We start from the raw sequence: 12024 nt of genomic DNA, 5'->3' as shown, positions 1-12024 counted from the left end.
CATCAAGTAATTAAATCGAGTTTTAAAGGAATAAAGTCGGCTACTGCCCATATTCATCATCCATCGTATAAAACATTTAATTACTTGCACAATGCTCAAAACGGCACTAAGAAATGATTCACGGATCAAAAGATACGTTATTTTAAAGTTTTAGAAATATTCACACACAGCAAGGTTCGCTCAGCGAAGCAAGACAGAAGCGAATCCTTCAGACCTCCGCTCAGCGGACCACTAGCGACGTCCAACAGAAGCGAACTACGTTGGGACCTCCGCCCAGCGGACTCCCCTCCGCTCAGCGGACCTGCGATTTCAGCAAACCCCAAGTCTGCGACAGACCCTGCGATTTCACACCCTTTTCACCCAAAAACGTTTCCAGACATCACATACAGGAATACAATCATCATATATTCAATTATACACCACAAAACATCATTTAGACGCATTATTAACCAAATAGTTCACACAATTATCATCAATTCAATCCAATTATAACAACCTAACCTAACAACCCCAATGTCTAATTGAATCAAACCATACATCAATCTACCTATTACCTAAGACCACATAAGAGATACTAAAAGGAAGAGTCCCCCTTACCTCGATGAATCTCTTGAATGCTTTCCTTCTGGTTCCACGTTCTTGCCTCCTTCTCTTCTCTTGCCCTTTTCACGCGTTCTTCCTTTTCTTCCCAAATGGTTCCTTTTTTTTTCTTCTTATTTTATGAAAAATAAAATAAAATAAATTAACCACAACTTAGTAAAAGGCCTAACTAATTAGCACCCCTCTTTTACTAACATCGCACCATAAGCCCAACAGCTTTACTCCATCATTTTCCAATTAAATCCAATTAAAATACTAAAATTCCACTTATTTAATTAAATCCAAATCAAATTAATAAACTGAAATTATGGGGTGTTACAACTCTCCCCCACTAAAAGAGTTTTCGTCCTCGAAAACATACCTTAGACGAAAAGTTCCGGGTAAGAGTCTTTCATCTGGCTCTCTAACTCCCATGTAACATTTCCACCGGCTGGTCCTCCCCAAACCACTTTCACCATTGTTATCTCTTTACCCTGCAACTGCTTCACTTTACGATCCTCAATCCTCATAGGTAATGTCTCTACAGTCAGATTATCTCGCACCTATACATCATCTACCTGAATCTCATGAGACGGATCCGCAATGTATTTCCTCAACTGAGATACATGGAACACATCATGCAAATTAGCGAGTGCCGGCGGTAAAGCAATCTGATAAGCAACCTTTCCAATCTTCTTAGTATTTTGAAATGGACCAATGAAACGCGGAGTTAAATTCTTCGACTTCAAGGCTCTCCCAATGCCAGTCATCGGAGTAACTCGCATGAACACATGATCTCCCTCCTTAAATTCAATATCCTTCCTTCTTTTGTCATGGTAACTTTTCTGACGACTCTAAGAAGCTTTCATCTTCTCCTGAATCATCTTGATCTTTTCTGTAGTTTGTTGGACAATCTCCGGTCCAACCACCGCATTCTCTCCAGATTCGTACCAACACAATGGCGTTCTACATCTCCTACCATACAATGCTTCAAACGGAGCCATACCAATACTCGAAAGATAACTATTGTTGTAGGTAAACTCAATCAAAGGTAAGTAACTATCCCAAGCACCACTTTTTTCCAATACACATGCTCGCAACAAATCCTCTAACGATTGAATCGTTCTCTCCGTCTGACCATCTGTCTGCGGATGATAAGCAGAACTCAATCTCAACTTAGTACCTAAGGCTTCTTGCAATCCTGTCTAGAACTTAGAAGTAAACCTCGGGTCTCTATCTGACATAATACTAGCCGGAACACCATGTAAACTCACTATCTTCTCAACATACAACTGAGCCAACTTCTCCGTCGGATAATCCATTCTTATTGGAATAAAGTGAGCAGATTTCGTCAACCTGTCCACAATAACCCAGATAGAATCACAATTCTTGCTCGTTCTAGGTAAACCAGATACAAAGTCCATAGAAATTCCATCCCACTTCCAATCCGGAACAAACAACGGTTCCATCAATCCAGACGGTTTCGGATGCTCAATTTCGACTTCTGACCAATTAAGCAAGCATAAACAAACTCAGCAATTTCCTTCTTCATTTCAGGCCACCAAAACAACTTCTTTAAGTCATGATACATCTTGGTAGCACCAGGATGAATACTCAATCCACTTCGGTGTCCTTCTTCCAGAATACTCTTTCTGATCTCAGCAACATCGGGTACACACACTCGGTCTCCAAACCTTATAACACCCTTCTCATCGACTCGAAATTCACCTCCTCGACCTTGGTTAATCAATGTCAACTTATCTACCAAGCCAACGTCAGATTTCTGCCCATTTCTAATCTCCTCAAGGATGCTATTAGTCAACTTCAACATTCCCAACTTAACACTATTTGAAGTACTTTCGCATACTAAACTCAAATCTCGAAATTGCTCGATTAAATCCAATTCTCGCACCATTAACATAGACATATGCAATGACTTCCTGCTTAATGCATCAGCAACCACATTTGCTTTACCAGGATGGTAATTCAAACCGAAATCATAATCTTTCAGAAATTCTAACCATCTCCTCTGCCTCATATTAAGTTCCTTTTGATCGAAGAGATACTTCAAACTCTTATGATCGCTGAATACTTCAAATCGAGAACCATAAAGATAATGTCTCCACAATTTCAACACAAACACCACAGCCGCTAATTCCAAATCATGAGTCGGGTAATTTCTTTCATGAATTTTCAACTGTCTTGAAGAATAAGCTACTACCTGCTTATCTTGCATCAAAACACCACCTAACCCCATCAGTGAAGCATCACAGTACACATTGAAAGACTTCGCTGGATTAGGCAAAATTAAGATCGGAGCACTTGTCAATCTTTTCTTCAATTCTTGAAAACCTTTTTCACATTCTGAATCCCATACAAATACATGTCCTTTTCTTGTTAACTTAGTCATTGGTAACGCCAACTTTGAAAATCCTTCAATGAACTTTCTATAGTAACCTGCCAGACCAAGAAAACTACGAATCTCTGAAGCATTCTTCGGCGTTTCCCACTGAGATACTGCTTCTACCTTCATAGGATCCACCGTGATACCATTCTTCGAAATTACATGGCCAAGAAAACTTACTTTCTTCAACCAGAATTCACATTTAGACAATTTCGCATACAACTTCTTCTCCTTCAATAGCTCCAATACATCTCTCAAATGCTCTACATGTTCTTCATCACTCTTCGAGTAAATTAGAATGTCATCAATGAACACTACCACAAACTTGTCAAGATACGGGTGAAATATCCTGTTCATATACTCCATGAAAACACCAGGTGCATTAGTAACTCCAAATGGCATAACAGAATATTCATAGTGTCCATACCTCATTCGGAATGCCGTTTTCTGAATATCTTCCGCCTTCACACGAATTCGGTGATATCCAGACCTCAGATCAATTTTGCTAAACACACAAGCTCCAACCAGCTGATCCATCAAATCGTCAATCCTCGGCAACGGGTATCGGTTCTTGATTGTCACCTTGTTCAGTTGTCTATAATCAACACATAGTCTCGTTGAACCTTCCTTCTTCTTAACCAACAGTACCGGTGCACCCCACGGTGACACACTAGGACAAATAAACTTCTTTTCCAACAATTCCTCTAATTGTTTCTTCAGTTCAGCCAATTCCGATGCCGACATGCGATACGGTGCCATCGACACATGACTAGTTCCAGGAATCAATTCTATAGCGAACTCCACTTCTCTTTCAGGTGGCATCTCATTAACATCTCCTGGAAATACTTCCGGATACTCATTCACTACTCGTAGTTCACCAGTATTATCGCCCCCTTTCACTTCCATCGAAGAGCACAACATAAATACCACTGCTCCATCATTGACAGCTAAATTCATCTGTTTGACTGACATAGTCAAATCCTCAACACTAACCTCTTCAGGAAAGATAACCGTCTTCGTAAAACAATTGATATGAACTCGATTAAATTGCAACCAGTTCATCCCCAAAATGATGTCAAGTTGTTCAAGAGGAAGGCACACTAAGTCCATTCCAAACTTTCTACTAAATATGTCAATAGGACAGTTTAAACAAGCAGAAGAAGTAGTTACTGAACCCGACGCAGGAGTGTCAATAACCATACTTCCATGAATAACAGATATTTCTAATCCCAATCGTTTAGCACAATCCAATGAAATGAACGAATGAGTCGCTCCAGTATCAATAATGGCAACTAAAGGTGTGTCATGGATAAAACACGTACCTTTAATCAGACGATCTTCCGGAGTAGTCTCTGACCCAGACAAGGCAAAAACTTTTCCACCAACCTGATCCTTCTTTGGTTTAGTGCAATGTGGACTGATGTGACCCTCTTCGCCGCAATTGTAGCAATTCACGATCTTCACCCTACAATCAGAAGCAATATGACCCGTCTTACCACACTTGAAGCATTTCTTTTCTCCACTCTTGCACCCATTCCCTCTATGCCCAGTCTCACCACAGTTATAGCACCTAACGGGAGCACCAGAATCTCCCCCACTAGGCCTCTTCTAATCCCCAGCTCTAGGATTTCCTCTACCATATGGCTTACCTCTATCCATAGGCTTCTTACCTTTCTTGTCAACCAACTCGCAAGAGTAAGATGACTTCAGCTTAAGGTTATCCTCTTCGAAGATCCTACTACAGTCCACCAAATCGACAAATCGCCGAATCCTCTGATACCGGACTCCTTGCTTGATCTCATCGCGAAGACCATTCTCAAACTTGATGCACTTTGAGAATTCACTGGCTTCGTCATTGTTGTAGTGAACGTAGTACTTCGCCAACTCAACAAATTTCGAAGCATACTCTGGTACTGTCATATTACCCTGAGTCAGCTCCAAAAATTCGATTTCTTTCCTGCCTCGAACGTCTTCAGGAAAATACCTCCTTAGAAACTCTCTTTTGAACACAGCCCAGGAAAAAGCTACACCGTCAGTATCCAGTTCAGCTCTAGTAGCCATCCACCAGTCATCAGCCTCTTCGGACAACATATGAGTACCATACCTCACTTTCAGGTTCTCAGCACAATCGATGACTCTGAAAATCCTCTCGATCTCCTTAAGCCACTTCTAAGCACCTTCAGGATCATGCGTGCCCTTGAACAACGGAGGATTGTTCCTCTGAAAACTGTTCAGCTGCCTGTAAGCACCAATCACCACTCCATTGACATTCCCTCCCAGCACACCAACAATCATGCCCAAAGCCTCAGCGATAGCATCGTCGTTTCTTCCACCTCTTCCAGCCATTGTTCTGCTACTCCACAAAATAGTTCCATTAGAATCAAAGTATCGACAGTGATAACTCGCCCACGTCGCATACAAAAGGGAAAGACTGACACTAAGACTCTGGTCACAACGACCGACTATGCTCTGATACCACTATTGTAACACCCTTCTAAACCCCGCGGCAATTTAAATAAATAATCTGAGTAAAAACATACACACAAGGGTGTCACAATTATTTAAAATAAATAAACCAATCATGGTCAAGTCATGCTTTATTAGGAAACGATTTACCAAAAAACACAATTATATTTATCAGCGCGGAATAAGAAACATCATCAACATAACCAAATGGAAACATAGTCCAACACCAAATAAAATAGAGAATTCTCATAAATCTCTATAACTATCGTCCCCTAGTGTTACAAGATCAGAGCATGACCGACACGACCCAAAACAACGGATAAACTCTACGAGTCATCCTCACCAAGCACTAATGCCGCTACTCCTCAATCTGAAAATGACATCATGTAAGGGTGAGTCTCATTCTCAATTAGTAAATATTATGCAATTCATAAATAACAAGCATCATAATATACCGTTCACCCAATTATACATATTCAGATTCACACAATAATGGATTACAATATATAACACCGAAATCCATACAATCATGTTATGACAAAATGCAATGACACAACCGACACTATGCATGTGGTACCAATAAACCGTGGAATCAATCCACCTAACCGATCTACGCCTCATCGAGATACGGCCCACCGACACAATTTCCGCCCAATGGGAAATATGTCCACCAACGATCCAAAACATCACCGGGATCCAACATCAAATGCATATGAATGAATGAAACACACATAACATACTTAAAACATCACCGAATCACGATGAACAATTCACCTCAACACCACATCACCGAATAAGTATGTACATGTTTTCAACATCATTCAAATAGTCATGCATTCATCACAATCATAATAATAATCACAACCAATTCATCATCACATCAAACACATTGTCACACCTATCTCATATGCACACAATGTTCAATTCTCATCAAGTAATTAAATCGAGTTTTAAAGGAATAAAGTCGGCTACTGCCCATATTCATCATCCATCGTATAAAACATTTAATTACTTGCACAATGCTCAAAACGGCACTAAGAAATGATTCACGGATCAAAAGATACGTTATTTTAAAGTTTTAGAAATATTCACACACAGCAAGGTTCGCTCAGCGAAGCAAGACAGAAGCGAATCCTTCAGACCTCCGCTCAGCGGAACACTAGCGACGTCCAACAGAAGCGATTTACGTTGGGACCTCCGCTCAGCGGACCCCCCTCCGCTCAGCGGACCTGCGATTTCAGCAAACCCCAAGTCTGCAACAAACCCTACGATTTCACACCCTTTTCACCCAAAAACGTTTCCAGACATCACATACAGGCATACAATCATCATATATTCAATTATACACCACAAAACATCATTTAGACACATTATTAACCAAATAGTTCACACAATTATCATCAATTCAATCCAATTATAACAACCTAACCTAACAACCCCAATGTCTAATTGAATCAAACCATACATCAATCTACCTATTACCTAAGACCACATAAGAGATAATAAAAGGAAGAGTCCCCCCTTACCTCGATGAATCTCTTGAATGCTTTCCTTCTGGTTCCACGTTCTTGCCTCTTTCTCTTCTCTTGCCCTTTTTCACGTGTTCTTCCTTTCTTCCCAAATGGTTCCTTTTTTTTTCTTATTTTATGAAAAATAAAATAAAATAAATTAACCACAACTTAGTAAAAGGCCTAACTAATTAGCACCCCTCTTTTACTAACATCACACCATAAGCCCAACAACTTTACTCCATCATTTTCCAATTAAATCCAATTAAAATACTAAAATTCCACTTATTTAATTTAAATCCAAATCAAATTAATAAACTGAAATTATGGGGTGTTACATTAGCCATTCGGTGTGACAACATGATGATTACGGGGAAAAAGATCTACGCCAATTTGCCCAGGTTTGACCGATCTATCTTGGGGTTCGAAGGAAAGTCGAGGCAGAGTTCGCTTCAGGGGAAAGGGATTCAGCTTCAGATGTCAGAGAAGGTTGGGACGAAGGGAGAAGTGCTGAAAGTAGGGAAGAGCAACATCTCAAACAGGTCATATGCAGATGTGGTAAATGTTGGGGAAGGATGCAGTAGAAACGATACTCATAGGTATGTGCTTTGTTACACGTCAAGTGATGAAGACAGGAGAAGGTTGGAAAGAGCATATGTGGGGTATGTTTTGATTCCAGGTTCGACTTACAACATTAAATCGCACTTCGAAATGGAGGGTTACTTTCAAGTTAAAGTGACACCGATGGGGGGAAACTTGTACCTTTTGGAAGAAGTGGAGGAAGGTGTTATCGAAGATTTAATCGGGGAGGGTGAAAAATGGTAGAAGCAGTGGTTCTCAGTGATTAGGAGGTGGAATGTATTCAATCGAGACGAAGGGAGAGTCATCTGGGTTAGTGTCTACGGGGTACCAATTCATGCCTAGAATGCCAACTTTTTTGTTGCTCTAGCAAATACGATGGGTAGGTTCATTTGTCTGGACGAGTCAACGGCGGATAGGTCCGATTTCGACACAGCGAGGTTCATGGCGAGGGTTCAGTTAGATCATAAGCTGGATAATAAGGTGTTGGTTCAAATTGATGGGAAGGAATTCACTCTCTTCTTGAAGAAGGACGCGATTGGCTCAATGCGTAACTCTTCAGGTACCTGAAAACCTCTTTCCTCTGTGTTTGAGTCTGTGGAATCTGAGGATGTTTGGTCAGTTAATTGTTTATATGATAATGATGTTGCTAATTTTGTTAATGATGCTTCGGTGAGTGCTCATATGTCTGATCCAAATATTAGGAATAGTTTAGAACAATCTGGTTCTGTTAATACCGAGGGTGGGGATTTTGAGAGGGATGGATTTCTTGATGAGCATAATAATGGTCTGAAACAGAGGAAGTGTGGAGCAGTGTTGGATTCTAGTGTAGTTTCTGTGGTCCCTGAGTCTGGTTATCTTATCTGTTCCGAGCAGGATCCTTTCATTACAACTCAAATTTCCTTTGATGCTGCGGTGAAGGAGATGCAAGGTTTGAATGGTGCCAAAACAATGGATGAGGGTAAGGCAGGTTTTAAGGACATCTTGGCGGATGGAGATTCAATCAGTAAGGGGAAGCAATGCTTTGTTCTTGGCAGTAGCAGTGATGCTGTTGTGTTTGCAACTGGTTTGAATGGTGGAATTCGGGAGCTAGCAGCGGGTTGCGGGGCTGGTGTTTCAAAAAGGGTCCGGTTCATGAAACTTCAGGATATTGGTAGAGAAAGGGGTTTGGTTGTGAAACATAAAAAGGGAAGGGGGTTAAGGGGCAGCGGTTGTGCTCTAAAAGTCAAGAAGCTTAAGGGGAAAGTGGCGAAGGTAGTGAACTCAAATTTTTCCAACTCAGATTCGATTCATTCCATTAGTGGAGATGGATTGGTTTTTTACGGAAATCACAAGGAGGACTCGGACATTCAAATATGCAATAATAGACAATGGAATTTCTTGGAAGGAGATGTAGGTAGGAAATTGTTGTCGGCAATTGTTTCTTTGGGGGTGGTGGATGCGGAGGGAAGGGAAAAATTGAGGAGTAGGATTGAAAATCTTGAGAAAGTTGGGAATGTCATAATGGAGGGTAGGAAGGAGTTATCAAAATGTTTGAAATGATTATTGGTTCTATGAACATTAGGGGAGGAGGTAGTTCTTTAAAGAGAAGGAGGGTGAATTCTATCATAAAGAAAGGGAAAGCGGATATTTTCATGATTCAAGAAACAAAGATTAAAGATTTTAAGGACTATTTTGCTAAGAGTTTTTGGAGTGGTCAAGATATTGGATGTTCTTTCTCTAATTCTTTGGGAGCTTTAGGGGGATTATTAATTCTTTGGAAGGAGGGAAATGTGGAGGTGGTTAGTAGCTTTAGAGGGGAAGGTTATCTAGGCATCAAGGTGAAGTGGGAAGATCATTGGTATTATGTTATAAATGTTTACTCTTCATGTGTTCTGGAAAAAAAGAAAAGGTTGTGGGAAAATTTGTTGTGTTTGAAGGAGAACTTCAAAGATGGGGAGTGGATTATTGGAGGGGATTTCAACGCCACAAAAAATAGTAGAGAAAAAAAGAGGATAGCGGCGGCGGTAAACCAAAGCGAAATGAATCTCTTTGCGGATTTCATCCACAATTCTTCTTTGGTGGATATTCCGTGTAAGGGCAAGAAGTATACGTGGTATAGTGGAGATGGTAAGTCAATGAGTAGAATTGACCGTTTTCTTATTTCGGATGCGATGGTGGATTGATGGGGTGTTGTGGGTCAATTTGTGGGTGCGAGAGATATCTCGGACCATTGCCCAATTTGGTTGGTGGTAGACAAAGTTAATTGGGGCCCTAAACCGTTTAGATTCAATAATGAATGGTTTTCTTTGGATTCCTTTCTTTCTTTTCTTGAGAAGGAATGGAATTGTCTCGTCGTGGAGGGTGTCATACCCCAAAATTTACCTGATCCAGTTCACGTCTTTTAATTTATTGAGGGTGTTAAAATTAAGAGCCATGGGGTTTAATATATCTATTGTTAAACTCGACCTCTTATAAAATTCCCTTATAAATTGGTTGAAATAAAAATAGGGGTTTGAATAGCAAGGATTTTGGGATCTAAAACAATGGGCCCAATTGTTACAAAAATTCTATGACTCTTGGGGAAATCATTTGTTTTTTACTAACATTTGTTTCATTATCATTTAATTTTTATTGTTAATTTTTATTAATATTATGATTATTATTAGGTAGTATTAGGATTAATTAAGTTTATTATTTTTAATTAGGTTTTATTAATTATATATTATTAGGATTAGTTGTATCATGGTTATTTTCAAATATCATTAGTTTTATTATCATTAACTATTATTATTAGTAATTAGTATTAGTTAGGATTATTATTATTATTAAATATTATTACCACTAACTATTATTATTAGTAATTATTATTAGGTTGTTAAAATAAAAAATAAAAATAAAACACCAAAAAAACAAGTTGATTCACGTTTCAAGAAAAAGAGATTGGATTTGTAAAAACAGCAACAAAGTAAATATGGTAAGAAATCTCAATCAGCTTCAATCAAGAATTAATGGAGAAAAAAACCTAAATGGATGCCATATATAAGAGAAGAGAGGGAGGCGCAGAGAAAGGGGGCGGCAGACAGAAGTAGCCAAGAAAAACACAAAAAAATCTGTGGCATCCAAGAGACTGGCCGATCAGTATTTCAAAGGATTTAAGCCATTCTAAGGGTTCTAATCGCTCCATCGGCATTCTCTGAACGATTTCAGTCCGTCCCAATAAACCAAAACGCTCCCAAACGTGAAAATCACGTTCATGTTAGTTGGTTCATGTTCAAGTTCGATCTCATACCTACATGTATTTTTGATTGATTTTGATTATATAAACGTGTTCATAATCTTGTTTACAAGCTATCTGGATCCTTCGATTTGAGTTTTATTGCAGGCTAAAAGGTTTACCATTGTTAGGTTTCTAAGGTTTCAAATTGGGAACCATGGATACAAGTAAAATTGGACAATATTAATGGTGCCATTGAACTCAGGGAACGATTTCAGGTTGAATCATGGTCTTGTTCGCGATTTATCGAGCATGCTTTGTTGATTCGGACTTTTGAAGGGTATGGAGGTTTTCACGTTTTCGCAGAAAAAAAAGCAGAGGAAGAAGAACGGAACCGGCGCTGAGTTTTTTTTGTTTTTTTTAATTTTGGTTCGTTTAAATTTTAGATATGTATATACGCAGGCATGATACAAACAACTAAGCAAAGTGGCATGGATGGAAAGACAAGGCGCGCTGGTGACCATGGTGTCTGGGGCTCGATCCTCACCCGCGACACTTTTGATTTATTTGACATTTAGTGTTGTTTACGGATCCTCTGCAACCCACCAGCGCAAGCTCATGGAAGGTCTTCACCTTATGACCATCAGATGTGTATGAGGTTTGATCAAACGTTCACGAGAATGCAGTCCTATGGTATTCCCTCATGTCCCACGCAGGATTTCTATCCAGGTTTTTTTGTTAGTTTTATTTTATAAACTTGTTTTTATTTGCATTTTCTATTTTAGTTTTAAAATTGAATCTAGGGTTTATTTTATAATTTTAATTTAGGTTTTAAATGTTAAACTAGGATTTAGGTTAATAATTTCAATTAATTTATTTAGTCAATTAATAATTAGGTGAATGATTTAGTAGATTAAATATTTAATTTAAGTTGGATATTTAGATTTTAGTTTGAATTAAATTGATTTAATCTAGCCAATTTAGGGTTTGCCCAATCCCATTTGCCCATTTGGCGAGACAGTAAGCTTCGATTAATTCTCTCCTCGACCCGACTAAATCTATTAGTCGCATTAGACGAGAGATAAAACAAATTTAAACAATTCTTTAATAATTCTCTCCTCGACCCGACTAAAGCTATTAGTCGCACTAGACGAGAGATAAAAAATACATAAATTTAAAACACACTTAATTTGCTGCCCGCGACGATCAATTTATCGGTCTGAGTAACCAGCGATGTTTATTAATCTGTTAGCTATACTGATCAAATCTATTGATCACCGCATCTAACAGTG

At 39.1% G+C, this 12024-nt stretch overlaps 1 protein-coding gene across 1 annotated transcript; it reads left to right on the top strand.

Moving 5' to 3' along the window:
- The first annotated feature begins 9074 nt into the window (after positions 1–9074).
- On the top strand, positions 9075–9701 carry LOC131624428 (uncharacterized). The gene has a single exon (XM_058895368.1). The coding sequence runs from the start codon at positions 9075–9077 to the stop codon at positions 9699–9701; it is 627 nt and encodes a 208-aa protein (XP_058751351.1).
- The last annotated feature ends 2323 nt before the right edge of the window (positions 9702–12024 follow it).

This window comes from Vicia villosa, unplaced genomic scaffold (genome assembly GCF_029867415.1).
Source record: "Vicia villosa cultivar HV-30 ecotype Madison, WI unplaced genomic scaffold, Vvil1.0 ctg.000121F_1_1, whole genome shotgun sequence".
In the NCBI taxonomy this organism is placed as follows: domain Eukaryota; kingdom Viridiplantae; phylum Streptophyta; class Magnoliopsida; order Fabales; family Fabaceae; genus Vicia; species Vicia villosa.
The sequence above is the reverse complement of the archived record's forward strand: the minus strand, read 5'-3'. Positions and strand labels throughout refer to the sequence as shown.

Bases quoted from the DNA above. Each gene is read 5' to 3' on its own strand.
- LOC131624428 (XM_058895368.1), top strand. From the start codon at position 9,075: ATGATTATTGGTTCTATGAACATTAGGGGAGGAGGTAGTTCTTTAAAG.